At 42.1% G+C, this 21,890-nt stretch overlaps 2 protein-coding genes across 2 annotated transcripts in view; both read right to left on the bottom strand.

Annotated features, from left to right (window-relative positions):
* LOC138965476 (ATP-dependent DNA helicase Q4-like) overlaps positions 1-14,577 on the bottom strand; it is a 430,431-nt gene extending 415,854 nt beyond the window's left edge. Inside the window, exons 1-12 of the mRNA XM_070337643.1 lie at positions 14,490-14,577; positions 13,972-14,005; positions 13,599-13,666; positions 12,469-12,732; positions 9,959-10,903; positions 9,453-9,529; positions 8,819-9,027; positions 6,205-6,318; positions 5,688-5,801; positions 4,316-4,408; positions 3,756-3,892; positions 2,427-2,699 (exon numbers count right to left, since the gene is read on the bottom strand). Coding sequence (XP_070193744.1) covers positions 2,427-2,699; positions 3,756-3,892; positions 4,316-4,408; positions 5,688-5,801; positions 6,205-6,318; positions 8,819-9,027; positions 9,453-9,529; positions 9,959-10,903; positions 12,469-12,732; positions 13,599-13,666; positions 13,972-14,005; positions 14,490-14,573 — 2,412 coding nt within the window. The 5' untranslated portion in view covers positions 14,574-14,577. The remainder of the gene's footprint in view (positions 1-2,426; positions 2,700-3,755; positions 3,893-4,315; positions 4,409-5,687; positions 5,802-6,204; positions 6,319-8,818; positions 9,028-9,452; positions 9,530-9,958; positions 10,904-12,468; positions 12,733-13,598; positions 13,667-13,971; positions 14,006-14,489) is intronic.
* Positions 14,578-16,505: 1,928 nt separating this feature from the next.
* Positions 16,506-21,890, bottom strand: part of LOC138965556 (uncharacterized) — an 8,893-nt gene continuing 3,508 nt past the window's right edge. The window contains exon 4 of the mRNA XM_070337743.1: positions 16,506-16,639. Coding sequence (XP_070193844.1) covers positions 16,554-16,639 — 86 coding nt within the window. The 3' untranslated portion in view covers positions 16,506-16,553. The remainder of the gene's footprint in view (positions 16,640-21,890) is intronic.

The following is a 21,890-nucleotide window of genomic DNA, read 5'->3' as shown; positions in this document are numbered from 1 at the left end:
TGGAAAGTCACGGGTTGGAATTCCGGTTGCGCCTGGTGGGTTGAGGGTGGAGATTTTTCCGATCTTCCAGGTCAACTTTTGTGCAGACCTGCTAGTGCCTTATCCCCCCGAAAGCCGCATATGGCTGCCTGAATGGCGCGGTAAAAATGGTCATACATGTAAAAAATCTTCTTGTTGATCACTTTCTTTCTTTCTTTATTTGGTGTTTAACGTCGTTTTCAACCGTTCAAGGTTATATCGCGACAGTTGTTGATCACTCAGATGGATGTAAAAAAATAAATAAATAAACGTGGGAGTTTCAGCCCATGAACGAAGAAGAAGACGAATAACATTAATTCAGCACACACAAAATTGCTACTCTACACAGGAAGCAGCCTGGCTGCAAAGTTTTCACATACGTGTCTTAGTGGAAAGATACTCTTAGTCTTATCCCTTGTACAATCCTGGGCAGATCTGAGGCGGTGCACATCATCGCTTACAATAGTAGCAAGCATTCACAACAATTTGCTATGTACACTATGCACAACTCTAGTTGTAGTGAAAATGTCAATGAAACATTTTCAAGTTTTAATGAATGAAACATTAATTTGCAATCGCATCTCTTGGATCCTCTTCTATCACTGCAACACCTGAATTATCTCTAGATTGATGGAAGGGGAAAAACTCCAGACTTCCCCACTGTAGGATATCATATACTGCTGTCCTTTAACTCCCTTTACACAGTAACATTTATTTCTAAAATTCCAGTTGTACTAAAAGCTAGAAATTTCATTTTGCCAACATGCTCTGAAGCTTTTATACCCACGTCAGAATATTTGCCCATGAAATTAAATCCTCGCAACTATGCATTTAATTAAACCCAAAGACATGGAAAAACACAACTGTTATACCCTAAATGATAACAAGTGTTCTCTTAATGATGGAAACACTTGAACAGCACCAAATATCAGGAAATGAAATACAGTGGAACCTCTTTTTTAGTATTAAGAATGCCAAACAATGTGCTAAAAGAAGGACTTAAAAGGAAGGAAGTCTTAAGATGGAGGTACAGCAGTCCCTCTCATGAACGGACACCCTTGGGCCACAGCAAACCTGTCAGTACATTGCAGGTGGCCGGTCACGGGAGGGGTGACCACACCACCCCCTCCCCCATACACTCACACAAACAACATGATTGAGTCTATGCTAACCACTTCTTGTGGCTACTAAACGATAACATCAAACTCCTAATATTTTTTTAAACGTTCTGTAAAAAATGATTTGTATAAATGGTGTTTAAAAGAAGAGATAAAATAAATCCCCAAGGCAGTACATGAACGCACTCACAATGCACTGACATCATACGAAAGCAGCCACACAAACACAGCACGGAGGCACGTGTGCAGATGCTTTGCGAGAATAAGCCTTGAAAACCAGTTTGAATAAAAACCAACAGATAGAGCCGCATGTCATAATGTAATTATTTTCTTCTTGTCTGGCTTTATTGACTGCATGAGGATCTTGTGGCAGTGACTTTTTCACTCTTCAGTTGGAAATACACTGTACACAATACCGCTCTCACTCTCCCTCACTGCCTACCCTAAGCCCTGACAACTGATCCTTGGAAATCGTTTGGAAGAGTACACCTCTATTTCTCTCCAATGCTCTTACTGCTGACAGTGACACCAGACACCCCACTGGGTTTAGCCTGACAAAGCAAGACAACTGAAGGGTTCACAGATTAGGCAAACGTGACTCACGGGACTGAGGAGACACAAGAGTATCTTGTCAATGAAAGAGGTTATACACAGACACGCGATGCTGAGAACTGTGGCCGATTTTTCACTCTCTTTCTCTGAGGGCCTTCATCGACTGTGGCTTCTGTTGTTTATGTCCAACAGACAAGAATAAAGAGCATACTGCATAGTGCAGTTTCATGTTGGCATCTTCGCATTTAAAAACAAGAAAGAGCATGTACTCCACTCCTGACCAAAACTACCTCCCTCCTCATGGGTACACGTGCACTCAAGTTAACAGAGACTGTCATCACGTCTTTGCGGCTGTGACCTTTCTACCAAGAGCCGGACTGCTCTGTCATCGATTTTGTTGTGGTGAAAACTTGACGATGGTCTGTCTGAATTGTTGGGACCGAATATTAGTGTCTGCGTCCACGTTTTGCAGGTGTCCGTTTAAGGGGGGGCAAATATAGAAGGAAAACACTCCGTGCTGAGCAAATGTGTCCGTACATGTCAGGTGGCCGCTCACGGCGGGGGCCGTACATTGCAGGGACTGCTGTACATGTAAATCTAAAATGGACGTTAATTTGCAGACCTCAAGAACATAAAATCTAAGAAAGGGTCTCAAAAAGGGTAAAGCGTTAAATCTGAGGATCTTCAGAAAGGGATTTCACTGTATCATCACTTTTGTTAATGATAACCCCACCCTACCTTGCACAGCCTCAGATAAGAGGGACGGAAATTGTGGGACCACTCCGACAGACAGTGCACCTCATCAATGCAGGCAAAGAAAATAGGCGGCAGCTTATCCGAGGATGGAAACGACCCCGGTCCACGACCTCCGCCCCCTACCACTGCCTCCGGTGACACCAGAAGGAAGTGCACCTTGCCCGCGTTGACGTCTGCCAAGACACTGTCACGCTGTGCGGGGGTCATGTTGGAATTCAGACAAGCCCCTTTGACACCAGGGGGTAGACCCGTCACCTGCAACAAAATTGTATTCAAAGAATAAAGAGAAAATAAAGTTTATCATATCAAAGTCACATCTTTTACATACTATGAAACTATACATTGTAACTTGACAGGCAAGACCTTAGATATGATTAATATTTGTTGGTCAGATATCCGATCTTGCACACCTACTGATAATCTGAGCAACGAAATAATGAATAATAGTACTTTGGAGCAAAGCAATTTGCCCTAAGACACGAAAGCACACAGTATACCCCAAAAATGCGTTTTTCGGGAATCAATATAAAGCAATATGGCAAGGAGAGACAGGAAATCCCTAAAGGGCACCAGCAGTCAACTGAAATAATGCTTCTTTCACCGACAAGCATTCTGAGCATACCTGCTGCGCTTCTCAACCATGCATCACGCACCTTTAAAGTAAACAATTTATGTTGAAAACAGCACTGCTACCCGCTTTGAGATGGATCATATAGCAATAACTTGTGATAACAGACTATACATCCACTCCCCTCTACCCAGGCATCAACCCTTCAGAAAATAATAAACAAAGGGAACTTATACCAGCATTTTAGAAATCACAAACATGCTTGTTACAGATGGATCAGATACTAAACAAATTCTTGTTTGTAATAATTTTGAACCCTCCAGAAAATACAAGACAAAGGCATTATTCCGGCATTTCGGAAATTCCAAACATGCGTGTTACAGATGGAAAAGATACTGAACAAATTCCTGTTTGAAATAATTTAAAACTCTCCAAAAAACAATAAGGCCTAAAAATAAAATAGGTGTGGTTACGGTAACCCGACCTACCCTATTTTTAGGGGCCGATCCTATAACTTTTTATTACATTTGTCAAAAAAAAAACGAGTGCAAAAAACGCAATGAAAGCGAAAGCGCCCGAGTCGCACACTTATTTCCCTGTCAAGTAGGTTTCATTTGTACACATTAGAAAAAAAAGTTAAAAAAAAAAAAAAGTGATTGCCTACCTACCTACCCTATTTTTTTTGGCTATGTTACCGTAACCACACCTATTTTTTTTTTTGGCCTAAGCCAAGGGAGCTTAACCTGATCTTCCATGAGTGACACAAGCGGCGAGATGACCAGAGTGATGCCCTTAGTGTGCTGTGCGTACAGATAAGCAGGCAGCTGATAGCACAAGCTTTTTCCACCGCCTGTTGACAGAATCACCAGTGTTGACTGACCTGAAAGCATGCAAAGCACTGTTTATGTACAACAACAACAAAAAAGTTCAACTGAAAACTCATCAGAAACTTCTCTTCTGTCTTGCTTAGTGTGCCTTTATATTTTTAAACAAAAAAATGTAATTAAAATCTGTGCGACTGCCAGTTACCAAAATAGGAAAAAGAGTTGGGAAGGTAAAAATATCCTGACACAAGCTTCACTGCAAGCATTTTATAGAACAGCAAAACCGTACATTCCATATGCTGTATTCAGTATTTTCTAAAGAAACACTTACTTAATAAATTGTCATACAGACCAAAAATAACTCCTCTTCTGAAAAATTCATGACAACTGTGGTTACTGAGCAAAACAGCAAAAAGGGAAAAGAATTATCCGACTAATCCCTCTCAGAAATTGAGCACAAAGTACACCACATTAGTTACCATTCAGAATGCGTGTGATAGTTTCCTGCTGCCCTGGTTTGAATGAAGTAAAACCAAACGTCTGCAATCCCTTCTGTATTTCCTCTGCAACATCTGTACAATCATCCAATAAATCAATCAGTTAATGCATGCATACTTGTATGTACACACACACACACACACACCCACACACACACAAGCACACACACACACACACACACACACACACACACACACACACACACACACACACACACACACACACACACACACACGCGCGCGCACACACACACACACACACACACACACATACACACACACACACACACACGCACACACACACGCGCACACACACACACACACACACACACAACCATTTAAAAAAAAAAAGATTGAAAGAAAGGGAATAATAAATAATACTAATATGTAACTTAAGTACTATGAAGTGTGTAATGTACTGGCTATTGCATCAAAATACCGGTAAAGAAATCATCAAACAAACAGTCCCACTACTTTTGATTCAAGGTTTCTTGCCTATTAAAATAAATTTGTTTAACTGGTTACCCGAATCAAATGCTTTCCTCTAGATCTACTTTTGTTGTCCGTCAGGTAATGCGTACAAGCTCAAGGCAAAATTGAGCATAAATGTTGCATTTTTGGGGAAAGTTTGAATTTTAGCTATACTGCCGTACAAAATGCCTTTTTTGTGAGCCAAATGACGCAAATATAGGTTTTCCTTTTCATTCATGGGCTGAAACTCCCACGTACACTCGTGTTATTTTCACGAGTGGGTTTTACATGTATGACCATTTAGGCAACCATATGCCGCTTCAGGGCGATACCCGTAAGTTATTCAAAGTCAGCATTACCCCTGCACTGCTTTACAAAATACCCAGCCCATCACTGATAAAGAGTGAAAATACCCAGCCCATTCACTGATAAAGAGTGAAAATACCCAGCCCAATCACTGATAAAGAGTGAAAATACCCAGTCCATTCACTGATAAAGAGTGAAAATACCCAGTCCATTCACTGATAAAGAGTGAAAATACCCAGCCCATTCACTGATAAAGAGTGAAAATACCCAGCCCAATCACAGATAAAGAGTGAAAATACCCAGCCCATTCACTGATAAAGAGTGAAAATACCCAGTCCATTCACTGATAAAGAGTGAAAATACCCAGTCCATTCACTGATAAAGAGTGAAAATACCCAGCCCATTCACTGATAAAGAGTGAAAATACCCAGCCCAATCACTGATAAAGAGTGAAAATACCCAGCCCAATCACTGATAAAGAGTGAAAATACCCAGCCCATTCACTGATAAAGAGTGAAAATACCCAGCCCATTCACTGATAAAGAGTGAAATGCGACTGGATGACTGGTTGTCCTACCTGTGCCCATGTGACTGAGAGGTGTGACAGGTGCAGGAACGATGACAGCTTCACGTCTCTCCCTCACCACCATGGCCTCCACCGCTAACTCCTCGTCAGCCTCTGGTTCAGCGTCTACAAAAAAACACCATGTTCTATTCTTAGTTCATGTTCTGTAATTCTTCATGTTGCTTCGTATCCTCAATATAGTATGCATTTTCCACCATAACCCCTTTGTAATACATTACAATTTACATCAAAGACAAAGAAAGAAAGAAAGAAAGAAAGAAAGAAAGAAAAAAGAAAAAAAAGAACGAAAGAAAGAAAGAGAATACAAATACCTTTTTATTAAGGGTAATCCCCATCCCCATCCCAATTCACACACAAAAACACAAATAGAACACACACTCAACATTTTTTTTGAATTTCATGTTCATCTAACTTCATTCATTTTCATCAACAAAATAAACAAGCGTTTGCTCAGCTGTGCAAGGAAATTATGCAGATGTGCATGAAATGAACTATCTGTTTTACTTACCATCTGATTTGACTCCACGAGCCATGAGTGCTGCCGATCGCAAGGAGGGGTAACCCTGTTCATCTACTGGGGCTATGTCCCCTCCCATGCTAGGTTGACGTTGTCCTCCATTTTCTGCAATAAGAATCAAGTAGTATGACAGCATGTATAATTTATAAATCCATTAAAAAATATGAAAATATCATCAGGGGTGAAAAATATTTGGACAGATAAGACATTCAACACACACACAGGCATGCACATACACAATGAATATATCACTGTAGACAGACATATTTTCTGCAAGAATAAGAATCAAGCAGTATGACAGCATGTATAAATCCATTAAAACAAAGGAAAAGGAAAATAGCATGAGGAGTGAAAAATATTTGAAGGACAGATCAGACATTTCACAAAAATATGCGCTCACACTCACACACATGGGTGTGCACATACAAAGTGAATGTATCACTGAGGACAGACACAATATTCAATGGGGATATGTCTGCCATAAAGCTTTCCCAGTGTCGACCTAGTATACCTTCATACAGCAGTTATCTGTTTAACTCTGCATCTTCAAGCCTTAAAAGGAAATCCAATGTACCTATTCATGTGGAAAATACTTTTGCATTTATACTTTGGCATCTATACATATAATAAAAGAGAGTGTCTGTCTGTCTGTCTGTGGTCGCCATACCTCTGAGATGGCAAGAGGCAGGAACAAGATAGTGTGCACGTACACTCCCTAGGTGCCGCAGATGTGCACCTGGGTTTTAGTTTCTTGATTCATTGTTTCCTTTCTCAGATTATGGACCTACCATTTATTGAATACAGCCTATATGGTGCAAGACCAGTTCAGTGCCTACTGTTCACCTGTAGCAAGCACATCATGCCAGTGATATTAGAGACTCGCTGTTGCTCCTATGAGGGGAAGAAATGAAGAATGAAAAATTAACTGGACAGTTCCGGAAATTTCTAGAAGGTAAGGGAGATAACTCTTTTTTGTCTGTGGTCGCCATACCTCTGAGATGGCAAGAGGCAGGAACAAGATAGTGTGCACGTACACTCCCTAGGTGCCGCAGATGTGCACCTGGGTTTTAGTTTCTTGATTCATTGTTTCCTTTCTCAGATTATGGACCTCCCATTTATTGAAGACCAGTTCAGTGCCTACTGTTCACCTGTAGCAAGCACATCATGCCAGTGATATTAGAGACTTGCTATTGCTCCTATGAGGGGAAGAAATGAATGAAAAATTAACTGGACAGTTCCGGAAATTTCTAGAAGGTAAGGGAGATAACTGTTCACCTGTAGCAAGCACATCATGCCAGTGATATTAGAGACTTGCTATTGCTCCTATGAGGGGAAGAAATGAAGAATGAAAAATTAACTGGACAGTTCCGGAAATTTCTAGAAGGTAAGGGAGATAACTCTTTTTTGTCTGTGGTCGCCATACCTCTGAGATGGCAAGAGGCAGGAACAAGATAGTGTGCACGTACACTCCCTAGGTGCCGCAGATGTGCACCTGGGTTTTAGTTTCTTGATTCATTGTTTCCTTTCTCAGATTATGGACCTCCCATTTATTGAATACAGCCTATATGGTGCAGGACCAGTTCAGTGCCTACTGTTCACCTGTAGCAAGCACATCATGCCAGTGATATTAGAGACTCGCTATAAATGCTCCTATGAGGGGAAGAAATGAAGAATGAAAAATTAACTGGACAGTTCCAGAAATTTCTAGAAGGTAAGGGAGATAACTCTTTTTTGTCTGTGGTCGCCATACCTCTGAGATGGCAAGAGGCAGGAACAAGATAGTGTGCACGTACACTCCCTAGGTGCCGCAGATGTGCACCTGGGTTTTAGTTTCTTGATTCACTGTTTCCTTTCTCAGATTATGGACCTCCCATTTATTGAATACAGCCTATATGGTGCAAGACCAGTTCAGTGCCTACTGTTCACCTGTAGCAAGCACATCATGCCTGTGATATTAGAGACTCGCTGTTGCTCCTATGAGGGGAAGAAATGAAGAAAGAAAAATTAACTGGACAGTTCCGGAAATTTCTAGAAGGTAAGGGAGATAACTCTTTTTTTGTATCCAAACAAAGGAGGTAAAGCTAATGATAATGGGATAGCGAGCGTCTTAAATTGCTACAGGGCTCCGCTTACTCCCGGGCGAAGCCGGGCTTAACTGCTAGTAAATGCATAAGCTACTGCTTTTCTTCTTGCCAAGAAGTCACATGCTACCTACCATAAAGGTGAAGGCACAGACAATAAATATTGATATTAGTTAAGATTGCTGACACCACTGCAAAAAATGAATAAACGAAGACGTCTCTTCTTGAGCCTACCTTCAAACGAGAGATGAAGTGAAGCAATGAGAATAATGTTAATCAAAAGTTATGTCTCTTCTCCCCAGTAGGCTGTGAATGATGATGTTGTTGTTGTAAGCCTTTAATAAAATATATATATGATTGTAATGTAGATGCAAGGAGTGTATGGATGTATGATTGTTTCCGCACCAGGACAAATACCAATGGCTTTTATGTTATAAGGCGGATTAAATTCTGGTTCTTTATGTGCTTCTTGTTAGTACATGTATTGTATACTTTTCAACAGAGCAGCAATTTCTTGGACCAACCTGGACATTTGTTGGCCCAGTGCCCAGAGCCCCCACACTTGAAGCATTTATCCCCGTAGCTTTTACTACGGGCCGCCATCTTTTGCTTCCACTGCTTGCGTTTCCACTGGCCCCCAGTCATACCCGAGCCTTTTCGCACAAACTTTTTTGCCTTCATGTTGAGACGCACAAAATTCTCTGTCTTGCGGGCGCCGGAAATGTTGCCCGTCCTGGCAGAAACAAAAACAAACAAAGAAAATAATAAAGACAGCTGCTGTGTTGCTGGTGGATTATAGCAGACTTCACGAATATATAGAAAGGATATAGAATATCAATTTTATCACCACAAAGTGCAGCCGGGTAAGTTTCCTACAAGGCACTAGAAACAAACTGGCGCAGAAGAATACACACACACACACAGATACACCTTTGCAAACAAAGTAACAACCATGGTAAACCAAAAGAATATCTATTATTCTGTGTAAACCAGATGACATTTAGTAAATTTTAAGTACCTGGAGTTTGTTTAAAAATAATAATACAAAGCCCAAATGTACTGGAAGGAATGAGGAAAGGGCAACACAAAAATCACAATTTTTTTCAAATCACAGACAAGGCAAGTATAAAGCAAAAAAGTTCTCCACAGCTGAGTTACCCTGCTGCTCTGCTCTTTTTCACAGGTGGTTTTGCTGGTTGTGGCCTTTCCTCTGCAGAGTTATCCCCACCTTCCACCTGAAACAATTATTTGGTTCAGCAAGTTATATGTTTACACCAAGGTTAGTTGCTGTGCCAAAACTTACAGTACGTAAGTCAAGAACTTCATTCATTTTAATCGTTATCTTGATCATTTTTGCCTTGATTCTCAAAAGTGATAGCCTGAAAACAAGCAAAAAAGCAAACAGACACACACACCTGACCAAGCTCTGCCAATGTCCCCTATTTCTTAAGTTGTAGATTAGCAAATACATTATCTGTGTTCTTTACACATACAACATCACCACATACACACATGCTAATCACACAATCTTCTTTCCCCCTGTTATTCCTATCCTTACTGACATAAATTGCAAGTGAATTAAACACAAATTCAGCACATTGACGCACATAAGGCAGTAAAATGTAAACAAACACGTTACTTTTGCGTGAAATGAGAATACTGACCATTCCCCCTTCCACTTCCTTGTCAAGCTTCTTGCGTTTCCTAGGTCCAGATGAGGCAGTTTCAGCTTTCCTCTTTCCAGCCACCTTCATTTTTTCTCCTCCTTTTCTTGTGCCTTTCTTTCCTGTAACAGCAGGCTGAGCCGTTTCATCTGAAGCTAAGCTATTTTCTCCAAACTCAGTGTCACTGAATGCAAAGGGATCACCTGGTTTGTCACCGTCTTCAGCATTGACTATTTCAGATATGCTTTTATGTGAGTTCTGAGACATGACCGTTCTTGTTCTGGTTTTTCTTTTCCTGGAGTTGGTGAAGTTTTCTTCCCTGTCATCTGCAGAGAGAGTGCTTCTGCCTTTCCTTCCCGTGGGCTGTTGTTCTTGAGAGTTGATTAGTGTCAGAGTGCCAACTGGTTTCGAAGCATGGTCATTCTGCACTGAAGTGGACTGTGGAATGTCAGAAGAGAGCTCACTGGAAAACTGAGATAGAACAGCTTTTTTTGTACTGCTTCTCTCCACTGTCACTGAAGTGTTTCTTTTTGCTGGGGTATGAAGAAAGCCCTGTTCTGATTCAGAATACATGTCAGTTCCAACAGAAAACGCATCCACTTCGTCTGAACCAAAATCAGCAAACTTAGAACCAGGGGAAACGTTATGATTAAATGAGCTTATCTCTGAATCTTCACAGTCTTTCTCCCCAAGCTGGGAATGACCGCCAAAAGAGCACTGTCTCTTTGGCTTGAAAGAATGAACAAACTTCTGGGGCACCTCAACATTATCCAAACTTTTCAGTCGCTTTCCAGAGGAGAGTCTGATGGCCTTTTCAAACATGGCCCCTTTCAGTGTGAACTCTTCAGTGAAAACCTTGCTGGATGTAGGTGTTGACCCGGGCACAGCAGACTGCTGGGTTGGACAGGAGTCCTGGGTCTGTGTTGCAGGCTTCAGGTAGGGTTTCTGTAACAACACATTCATTACAACTGAAGAACGTTATAAATGTGTCTTTGTACATTCAGGATTAGAAGTGGATGTCTCATTTACACTACAAGCAATTCAGCCTTCAACAAGCAAGGAATAATAAAAATCACGAGATCACTCCTCTAGCTGCAGCTTCAAATACTCTACCTACGTTCTTTAATCTCTTTCTCAACCTCAGTATACACTAACCATTTTTCGTTCTTTTTTTCCACTGATGTGATGAATATTTCAACCAATGAATCATAAAGGTAAATGTTTTTGACATTACTACGGGGCTTCCCTCCTAGATAACTTGTTACTAGCTAATCCACCCTATTCAAATCTTTTCCTTATCTTATTGAGTCATTACAGTAGAATCCGCCTAATAAGGCCACCTCCGTGCAGGACAAAAGTGGCTTTATTAAGCGGGTGGACTTATTAAAAGGATCTCAGGCAAACAGAGCAAATAAAGCAAAAAAAGCGAAAAAGCACTCAAATCCAAATCTTTCCCAAGTCGCTGACGTTTTCTTTCAGGCACAGGACCAGATGCAGTCTCACGCAAATTCCCTTCATTTTTCAACAAATTTGTCAGCATCCCACGGGAGACTCCCAGAGTTACAGCACCTTCCCTGACAGAGACAGACGGCAGCGCTCTGAACTTCTCTAGGATTGCCATCTTTTCCACAGTTGTCATGTCTGTCCTCTTGCGTTTGGTGGCCATGGTTGCTTGTGTCCGGATTTCAAACTAAACCCCTTTCTATCCAAGAATTGTTGGCAGTGACAGAAATGCGATCATGAACATGAACAAAAACTTCTGTTTGAAGTTGTTTACGACCACTGACTTGCACTTAACGTGATTAACGTGATTTCAAACTCACAAGAGGCTGGCCAAAACGTCTCAGGTTGTTTTGAAAACCATTCATGGATTAGCTGTGAGTGATCAGACAGCGATTACAGACTCACTGTTACTGCTTTTCACATCTAACTCGAGCCCAAAAGTGGCTTTATTAAGCGGGTTGGTGGCCTTATAAAGCGGGGTTTTTTTAAGCATAAAACATAGGTGAAAATCCGTGCAGCCAGAAATTGGCCTTAAAAAGCGGGTGGCTTTATTAAACGTGGACTTATTAAGCGGATTCTACTGTATCCTCAAATTTCTTGTTCCCCATATCATTGTCCCTTTCTCCAAGCCCCTCTCCCACTCCCCTTTGCCGCCTGTTCCCTTCGCTTTCAACTGTTTTCCCTTTGTTTTATTTATTTTGCAACGTAACTCATTGTCTCCCAAGTACGGATATATTCGTACCCACTCATATGGCTCTATCTGACCAGGTACGGATATATCCGCTCAGACCGTTAGCTTCAGTCGCTTCCTGTAATGTTGATGTAACGCCTGCATTCCAGCGTGTTGATACACAGTAGCTACACAGTTACTACAATTCTGAGTGACCTGCTGCAGCACAGCTGGTCTCGGCTAAAAAAAACTTGGTCAACATAGGTGGGGTAGAAAGTGTTAACTCTTATCCCTTTTATTTTATTCTTCATCTCACCACCCAAATCATAGCAATTACCTTCTTTGCAGAGAACCTGGCTGCTGGGGTGCTGCTGCAACTGGAAAACAGCTTGTCTCCAAGTTTGTTGAGCAAAGCACTCCCCTCACTCTTTCCACTCCCACCCTCTCCGTTGGGTGACGTCACTGTATCCTGTTTGGTCTTTTTGTTCAGTTCTCTGCCCCACACTTCTGTTTTGTTATTTTCAGTATCCTGCGACAGTGTATTGTTTGTTCTGCAAACTGTCGCTGCCTCATCACTGGTCTGCCGCGCTGATGGAGGGCTCTGAAATAGAGAAAGAAGTTTAAACTATTATATTGACTTATTTAGAACTACTCTTAAAGGTACTGAACTTGTCAAATCCAGGTGCATGGAGCCCCTGGGGCTTTTAGTCATACCTCAGGCAGCTATCCGTTAGAAGAACTACCAAGTTTCATTGACTTGCACCCAAAGAGTCAAGAACTGCGATTTTTTTACGAATTAATTTCGTACTCGGACCCGGCTGGTCTTGACCTATTTTTGGATCTAAATTTAGATCAGGTAGATCACCACATCATGCACAAAAAGACACGTCACTAGCAAACTATGTCAGACGTCATCATGAGTTTGTGTAAAACAAAATGGAGGCCGGAATCACTCAGTTGAATCGAACTCCGACCAAACACCACGTAATAACTAGGTTAATTTATGCACTCGCGTGAACAAGAAACTGTCGAGCTTCACAGATGTCGTCGTTGGGTAGTTTTGGGTTTGTTTTACTACCATAGGAGGATTTTTGAACTGTAAATGCACTCAGCTGCAACAAAAACGCAAAACGAAGGCTGTGAGCTGCACTGTGCCTTTAATAAACAGGACCCAAAACCTATAATTGAAACTACCAGTACCATTTTGGTTTCAAATCAAAGTCAATAAGGTTAAGAGTAAGATGCATCCACTAGTTCTTGACAGATATTAACTAATGTTGTGATATGTACCACACATGAATTTTTCATTCGAGATAACAAAGTTGTCTATGTCTAACTTGTGTCTGTCAAAAGTCTTTGAATCTGTTTAAACAAAGCATAGCCCGATGCAAGATTGCTGAGTACATTCATTTATCTTCAGGAAGATAATGTCACATATAACATTAACAATTGAAAACAAAACATTACCTGCAGAGGTTTTACTGACGTGCTGGATTCATTCATCTGTCGAGCAGCTTGATAAGCTCGGTAGAGATCTGGCAAGACACAAGCGTAACATTTTAACATTTAAAACAATGCAAAACAGCACAACAGATTTCAAAAACGTACCCCTCTCACACAAACACATGCCCACAAATATTTTGCTTCTTATACCTAGGGAAAGGGGGGCAGAGGTTGGAGAGTCTGTGTTGTACTTGTAGGGTGGAAGACAGAAAATGTCCTCAAGTGCAACAAGCTAATTCCCTCCAGTAGCACACTAATACTTATACATGATTATATATATATATGCAGATTCATACAAGCACATAGTACATACCGAGTATTTCTAACTTAAAATTACCTCTGATGTTGTTGGGGGCTTCTCGAATATCATCCTGCATGTCAAAGAAAAAACAAAGCCAACATTAAAATGACAAGTCTTTAGATAAGCAACCACATTCATGTCCTTACAAAATAACACATTTGAAATGAATTTTAAACAAAATACTAAGGTAAACGGTCTACTATGTGTTAGTGATACTATCACTGTCAGGAAAGATGGACTCAGAAAGAGCTATAGCAAATCCAAATCGCAAATGACAATAATAGCTAGTTCATGCGCCATGTTTCTTTGTTAATAAAATGGGTTTTTTAAATTTTGTGTTCCTGTGTTTGTTGTTTTAAATCACATCGCATTCTGATAAAATCTGAATTACATTGTACTTCCTTCAGTGATTGATGGATAGCTCCACTGTGACTGTAACTAAACTAGTGTAAGTAATGTTTGTTGTTAGTGTGGTGGTGTATGGGGTTGTGTTACCTTGCACTGTGTTATTTTCTTAGTGTCTGTGACACTGAAAGTTACTTAATTTGTGTTACCTTAGCAGGTTTGCGCTGATGAACCATGTGAAAGGCAGACTCCCACTCCTTCAGTTGCTGCTTGATTTTGTTCACATCAGCCATCGTCAGAACTGCTAGTGCACAGAACAAAAAAGACCAACATTAAAGTGTAAAAGGAAACTGCCCCCCCCCCCCCCAACACATCAAATTAGTTCTAGTTGTAGTTTTACTAAATCAGTTATGAAATGCTGATGATGATCTTTTCCAAAGATACTGAGTGATTGACGCCTCCTAAAAAGGTCAATGAAATTTACATTTCAGGATTACTGAAACAGTTTGTGGAGTAAGGAGGTATGATTTCTTCTTCTTTATTTGTTTCTTAACCCCTCGTTCCTTCTTATTTACAACACCTTAACGCCGCCATCCTACCCCACTCCCTTTCCTGCCAAGTGCTATACATGTACTACTACTATGGATTTGGCTTTGTCGTCTGCTACAGCAGTACAAGGGAGATAATTCGAACAACCCTGAAACCGAGGGCAGGTATTGAATGAATGGACCCACGTCTAGACGACTCCAAAATGAGTTGTTAACACCAGCCTAACGAGCCAGTCTCGACCGCAAAACTGTCTTGGGAGTAAACACAAGGCTGTTGTGCATAATTAAAAATCGTGCCTTGTGTTTGTGAACTTGTGCTCACTAGTCAGAGACAGACTCAGAGGCGCGCAGATGTTTTGCATTTGTCAGTGATCAGCATTCACTCATGTACTCACATCAGCACTAATTACAGTATTGAGAAGCTAGCACCTGCATTAAACCTATATCCAGCCATGTGAATAAGCAATATATATTCTGTAAATCCTTACCTTTGGAAGAAAGTTTCGTCGCTTCTTTCGCTTTTCGCGATACTTCCGATTTCCCGCAAATCTGTCCGGAAGTGCCAATGAACCAATCGAAATGCGAACCAGCTGAGGCCCTGCAAGGGAACTAGACAACATGGAACACACAATCACTTCACCAGGCGGTCTGCGCGCGTCTGTGTGTGTGTGTGTATGCAGGGGCGGATCCAGGGGGGTCTCCGGGGTTTCTGGAAACCCCCCCTAGCCTAAAAAAAAATTAAAAAAAAAAGAAAAAAGATTTAAACTTATAGCTCAGATTGCACCAGATTGCTCTATTTTCCTTGATTTTTATCAATTTTTTCCGGGGGGCGTGCCCCCGTACCCCCCTAGGAGCCGGCCTTTCTTTTCTAAGTGGCGATTTCAGACAGTAGTTGGGTAATTTGTTGGCTCAGGGATCGGTCAATTGTCCTTGTTTTGGTCAAAGTTTGTCTTCTTAAATTTAATGTTTGGAAGGTGTATTAGGGTAGGTTTCTTGGCTCAGACTGATTGCACCAGTTTGCTCCATTTTCCTTGTTTGTATCAAATATGTTCGGGGGGGGGGCATGCCCCCGGAGCCCCCAAGGAGGTTCGAACGCTCCACGCCCTCAACTAATCGCTTCAGTTCGTGTCGTCGAATTGACCCTAAAAAAAAAAAAAATTGGAAACCCCCCCTAAAAATGATTCGCCCCTGGTGTGTGTGTTTGTATGTGAGTGTGTGTGTGTGTGTGTGTGTGTGTGTGTGTGGTGCCTTCACTTTGCAGTCAGTGCCGTGAAGGGTTGTCTGCGACACTGTCTGTCCACTGAGTAGGTCGCAGCCGCATGCAGGCTGTCGTCTTACTCTATACATGCACAAATGGACAGGTAGGGGAACTACAGCTGTTTCCAGTCAAAGGATAAGGGACACTGCAATCAGTTTTCCACAGCCCAGACCGACGGAACCGGCGGCCACTCTGGACTCCGCAGTAGCTGCTTAAATGTCACCTTTATTGGTGTTTCTTTGCGTACTTCAACCACTGACCCCACCCCGGGCCACGCGTACACGACGCGTCAGTACACACACACTGACACACACACACATGCTGACACACACACCGCCGGCACACACACACACACACACACGCTTGTGGGCGCGAAGTTGTTTTTCACAGAATTCTAAAAGCCAGACTGAGACCAAAAAGTTGCATTAAGGTGATACAATTTTATTCAACAAAATTGGCTGATCATTTTAATCGTATTCAGACCCGATCGTGATACTGATGACGTCACCAATGTTAAGAGTGGAGTGGAACCATTTGTTGGTGTCCAGAACGACTGCAACAAACAAACAAATATAATAATTATAATCATTATTAAAATAAGTTTATTTTCAGTATTTACAACACTGAGATTTTGGGGCGTGTATGTATGTATGTTTTTGTGTGCGTGTGTTCGGAATAATTTATTCGTTGTTTATTCGTCAGGGGAGTAACATTTTCGACCGAAATGTTGACTCCGAACACACCTGTCGTTATAAGTAATTTTCTCGTGTTATGGGGGAGTAGTTTTTTTCGTAAAGGGAGTAAAAATCTCATGGGAGTCATTTTCTCGTGTTACACCGGCAGCAGAACGTGAAGAATGACCCGAGAGAGCCAAACCACCACCATCTCCTTTTCCGTTTCACGCTCTGATGATCAGATCGATTCGACGTCCGTGGTCAATTTCATGTTGATAATTTCATCAGCCTCCAATTTCCAAATGGACTCCATTTTCCGACGGTAAGTAGATCAATATCTTGTAACTGGCTCACGGTTTGGCTGCCAGTGGCCCACTACGAGCACAGGCACCATCAGCTAAGACATGTGTTCAGACCGCTTGCCGTAACATTTTGCTCTAAAAGATACCGTCCTTTACGTGTAAACCAATCTGTTAATCACCATTGGTCCGCATAGTCTTTTTTTGAGTTTTTCTATTTTTTTCATTTTGTTTTTTCATTTTTCGTTTTCTTTAATTGGGAATAAGGATATTTACTAGGATCTATGCCAAACATCTACAGCTTAGACGCTTTCTACACGTATGGTTGAATTTTTGGCTGCAATAATTTCGCAGAAGGAGACAGATGTCAGCTTCATTCTTTTGTGTTCAAGTTTTTGTACACCAGCTTGTAGTGATTTGAGACTTACTTCCATCTCCTGAAAATACCATTGGTTTGCCGTGCCCTCAAAATACAATATCGATAACGTGTCATAAGTTCGGGTTGTTACTTTTTTATGTGGGTAGTTTCGCACCATGTTTTCACCTCTTTCGTTTTATTGATGGCCGCAGGAGCGGTCATCTATTGGAATGCATTCGGAGAGGTGACATGTCTCGTTTTGTTACCGTTCTCACGAGATCAGTTACATGTTTTCTCTCTCTCTCTCTCTCTCTCTCTCTCTCTCTCTCTCTCTCTCTCTCTCTCTCTCTCTCTCTCTCTCTCTCTCTCTCTCTCTCTCTCTCTCTCTGTATGTCTTTGTCTGTGTCTCCCTCTGAGTCTCTCCGCTTCTGTCTTTCTATGTCTGTCTCTGTCTATGTGTGTGTGTGTGTGTGTGTATGTGTGTGAGAGTGTGTGTCTCTCTCTCTCTCTCTCTCTCTCTCTCTCTCTCTCTCTCTCTCTCTCTCTCTCTCTCTCTCTCTCTCTCATCCGACTCCTGGCACACAGGTCAAAGCAGAGGTTAACTTGAGTGCACGTGTACCTAGCAGGAGGGGGGTGATTCGGGTCAGAAGTGGGATAAAGCACTTTGGTCTTCAGTCTTTGGGTTTTAGCTTTCAGTGGAGAAGATGCCAACATGAAATTGCACTATGCTCTACTATTTATTGTCCTTGTCTATCGGACACGAAGAAGGGAAGCTACAATCGCCCTAGGCCATATATACTCTTTGTTTCCTGAGCCTGGACCATTAAAGGCACAGTAAGCCTCCCGTAAACCATCACAGAGCTCCCCGAGCGTCTACATACAGTACAAGCATACTTCCATTTGAACGCTCACCGAACGGGAACATCCTGGCTGCTTTCTGTCGAGCGTGAGAAATTTTCAAAGAATTTATTTTCGTGGACTTGTTCCTCTACAACAATGGCGCCTCGTTTTGGTGCTGGACGGCTGTTATGAATATTCAATACCGGAAATCACGCCCGGACAGTAAGCCTCCCGTAAACCATCACAGATACTGTCAGGCTTTTACACACAGTACAAACACCCTTCCATTTGAACGCTCACCAAACGGGAACATCCTAGGTGCCATACGTAAAGAGCGAGCAATTTTTAAAGAATTAATTTTGCAGATTGTCTCGAACACTTTTTGGACCCATCCTGAACTCAGGTCAAAAATGAGTTACTTCCCTTCGGGTCTCATTCTATCGATGTAAACTGGCCATAGCCGTGGATCGATGATTATCAGAATGTTTTTGGACCGTGGTGCGTATTTGCGCTAGACCTAACCAAGTTTTAAAATCTAAATAATAAATTGACAGCTTGTTACACAAACATTCTTACAAAAGAATTCTTTTTTTCATCAAGACAAGATCAGTACAATTCGAAGTTGTGAAAGTTTGAAAAAAGAAAAGCCCGGAAGCAGGGTCACGCAAGGGTCGTAGCAGACGACGGTTTATGCATATCGCCGTTCCTCTCAACAGTCAAAATTAAGCCATCGCTAGAGTTCTTGTGAACCACAGCCGTTTAATTGTTTCGTGCATAAAAACGTGCTATTGTAGATAAGCTCACATCGAGTCGCATGCAAATGACTAACTGACGACTACATTGTGAAAAAGGGAAACTGGATCACACGGGTTCACGATGGCTCAGGGGTAAGATAAACCACGCAAAAATAAATTCTTTGAAAATTGTTCGCTCTTTACGGAGGGCACCTAGGATGTTCTCAATCGGTGAGTGTTTAAATGAAAGGGTGTTTGTACTGTGTGTAAAAGCCTGACCGTATCGGTGGCCGAGTGGTAACGCACTTGCGCTCGGAAGCGAGAGGTTGCGTGTTCGACCCTGGGTCAGGCCGCAATTTTCTCCCCCCTTTCCTAACCTAGGTGGTGGGTTCAAGTGCTAGTCTTTCGGATGAGACGAAAAACCGAGGTCCCTTCGTGTACACTACATTGGGGTGTGCACGTTAAAGATCCCACGATTGACAAAAGGGTCTTTCCTGGCAAAATTGTAGAGGCATAGATAAAAATGTCCACCAAATACCCGTTTGACTGACTTGGAATAATAGGCCGTGAAAGGTGAATGTTCGCCTAATAGGCTTGAAGTTTGCTGGTCGATGTGAATGCGTTATATACTGTGTGTAAAAAATGTGTTTGTCTGTCTGTCTGTAAAAAATTCCATTTCAAACGGCAGAAATTAATATGTAAAGCGCGGAGAGCACAGTTGTGGTTCGCGCTATATAAGCTCCCCATAATAATAATAATAATAATGGTTTACGGGAGGCTTACTGTGCCTTTAATAGATCTGTTCATTCTTCAGTTTGTCGGTGTCAAAAGTTATACCCCCATTCCACACAACCGTTCTTTGTCCCGTTCCCGTACCAACCAAGGAATGCTGCCACAACAATGGAACGCTGCGCAAACTGCCGTTTTTTTGCATCTTTCGGCAGCGTCTGACCATAGTGGCAGCCGTCCTTGGTCGGTAAGGGAACGGGACCTAGAACGGATGTGTGGAATGCGGGTATGACAACTTGAACTCAGTGTGTGAGAGCGCTACCGTTGCGTTACCGTTGTTTTAAGTTCCTTTAACGATCCAAGCGTTCCGTTACCGATGGGTTGAGGTTCCATTACCGTTCATTCTGATCGGGAGGGGAACGGCTAAAAATGTGAACATGCAGCGCAAACTCAGCCGTCCCTACCGACCCTACTGTTCAAAGCAGTTCCGTTAACGATCAGTTACATTCATTGCGGTTCTGTTCCGATCCTTCCCGTGCCCGCACCGTTCCTTGGTCGGTACGGGAACGGGACCTAGAACGGTTGTGTGGAACGGGGGTATAAGACTCGACCACTTGGCTTATGGTGGAGACAGCTGGAAGATCTCTGGATATAATTGAAGAGGAGTAGTCTTCCTTTTAGAAAATGTGTACTCTGCCTTGCAGATTACAAATTTGTGCTGTCGGGGCTGGGTAAAGGGAGTGGAGGGTACGGAGGTGGGGGTGGGTAAGCGAGGGATAAGAGAGACGAAAGAGAAAACTGGACAGGGAAAAGTCACTGCCTGAAGTATTCAATAAAGCCACACACAAAAAAAACAAGAAGGGCAAAGCCCATACGACTCACATGCTTTACACATTTTTCCTACCAAAATACATGTGACCTTGACCCAAGGTCAAGGTCATCCAAGGTCATGCAACACAAAGCTGTTAATTCAAGACATAGGAAGTACAATGGTGCTTATTGGCTCTTTCTACCATGAGATATGGTCACTTTTAGTGGTTCACTACCTTATTTTGGTCACATTTCATAAGGGTCAAAGTGACCTTGACCTTGATCATATGTGACCAAATGTGTCTCATGATGAAAGCATAACATGTGCCCCACATAATTTTTAAGTTTGAAACAGTTATCTTCCATAGTTCAGGGTCAAGGTCACTTCAAAATATGTATACAATCCAACTTTGAAGAGCTCCTGTGACCTTGACCTTGAAGCAAGGTAAACCAAACTGGTATCAAAAGATGGGGCTTACTTTGCCCTATATATCATATATAGGTGAGGTATTGAATCTCAAAAACTTCAGAGAAAATGGGAAAAATGGGAAAAATAGCTTTTTTTAGGCAACATTTATGGCCCCTGCGACCTTGACCTTGAAGCAAGGTCAAGATGCTATGTATGTTTTTTGGGGCCTTGTCATCATACACCATCTTGCCAAATTTGGTACTGATAGACTGAATAGTGTCCAAGAAATATCCAACGTTAAAGTTTTCCGGACGGCCGGACGGCCGGACGGACGGCCGGACGGACGGACGGACGGACGGACGGACGGACGACTCGGGTGAGTACATAGACTCACTTTTGCTTCGCATGTGAGTCAAAAATTACCACATATGCAGGTTTTCAATTCATATTTGTGCAAAGTATCTGCACAAGCATGTGTGCCTCTGTGAGTATGTTCGTGGCTGCTTTCATGGGGTGCCTGTATCCCCAGGAATTTGAGGATTTCTTTTATCTCTCTTTTTCTGACACCGTTGATTTAACGTCATTTTTACAGGACAGTTATTTTCCTTTCAGTTATAAGTTGTAGGACAAGTAGAGCTCGTTCACCAGTAGCAAAGACTCACTCAGTCCGTCAGTGTGCCTGAGTGTGTGTGGGGGGGGGTGGGGGGGCTCTCCCGTGACCGGCCACCTGCAATGTACGGACAGGTTTGCACTGGCCCAAGGGTGTCTGTTCATGAGAGGGACTGCTGTAACAGCAAAACTAGTGTGAAACATAAGTAATCAATTTATCCACTTGACTATATTTACAACAGGGACCTATCACTCTTCTTTGCATGTTTTTATGCCTACGGATTTTCAAATACTCTGCAACACATGTAACCCAAATTCAACATGTGCCCGTACAATACCGCT

The sequence above is a fragment of the Littorina saxatilis genome, linkage group LG1 (genome assembly GCF_037325665.1).
Source record: "Littorina saxatilis isolate snail1 linkage group LG1, US_GU_Lsax_2.0, whole genome shotgun sequence".
NCBI classification, from domain to species: Eukaryota; Metazoa; Mollusca; class Gastropoda; order Littorinimorpha; family Littorinidae; genus Littorina; species Littorina saxatilis.
This window is presented reverse-complemented; position numbering and strand designations above follow the sequence as displayed.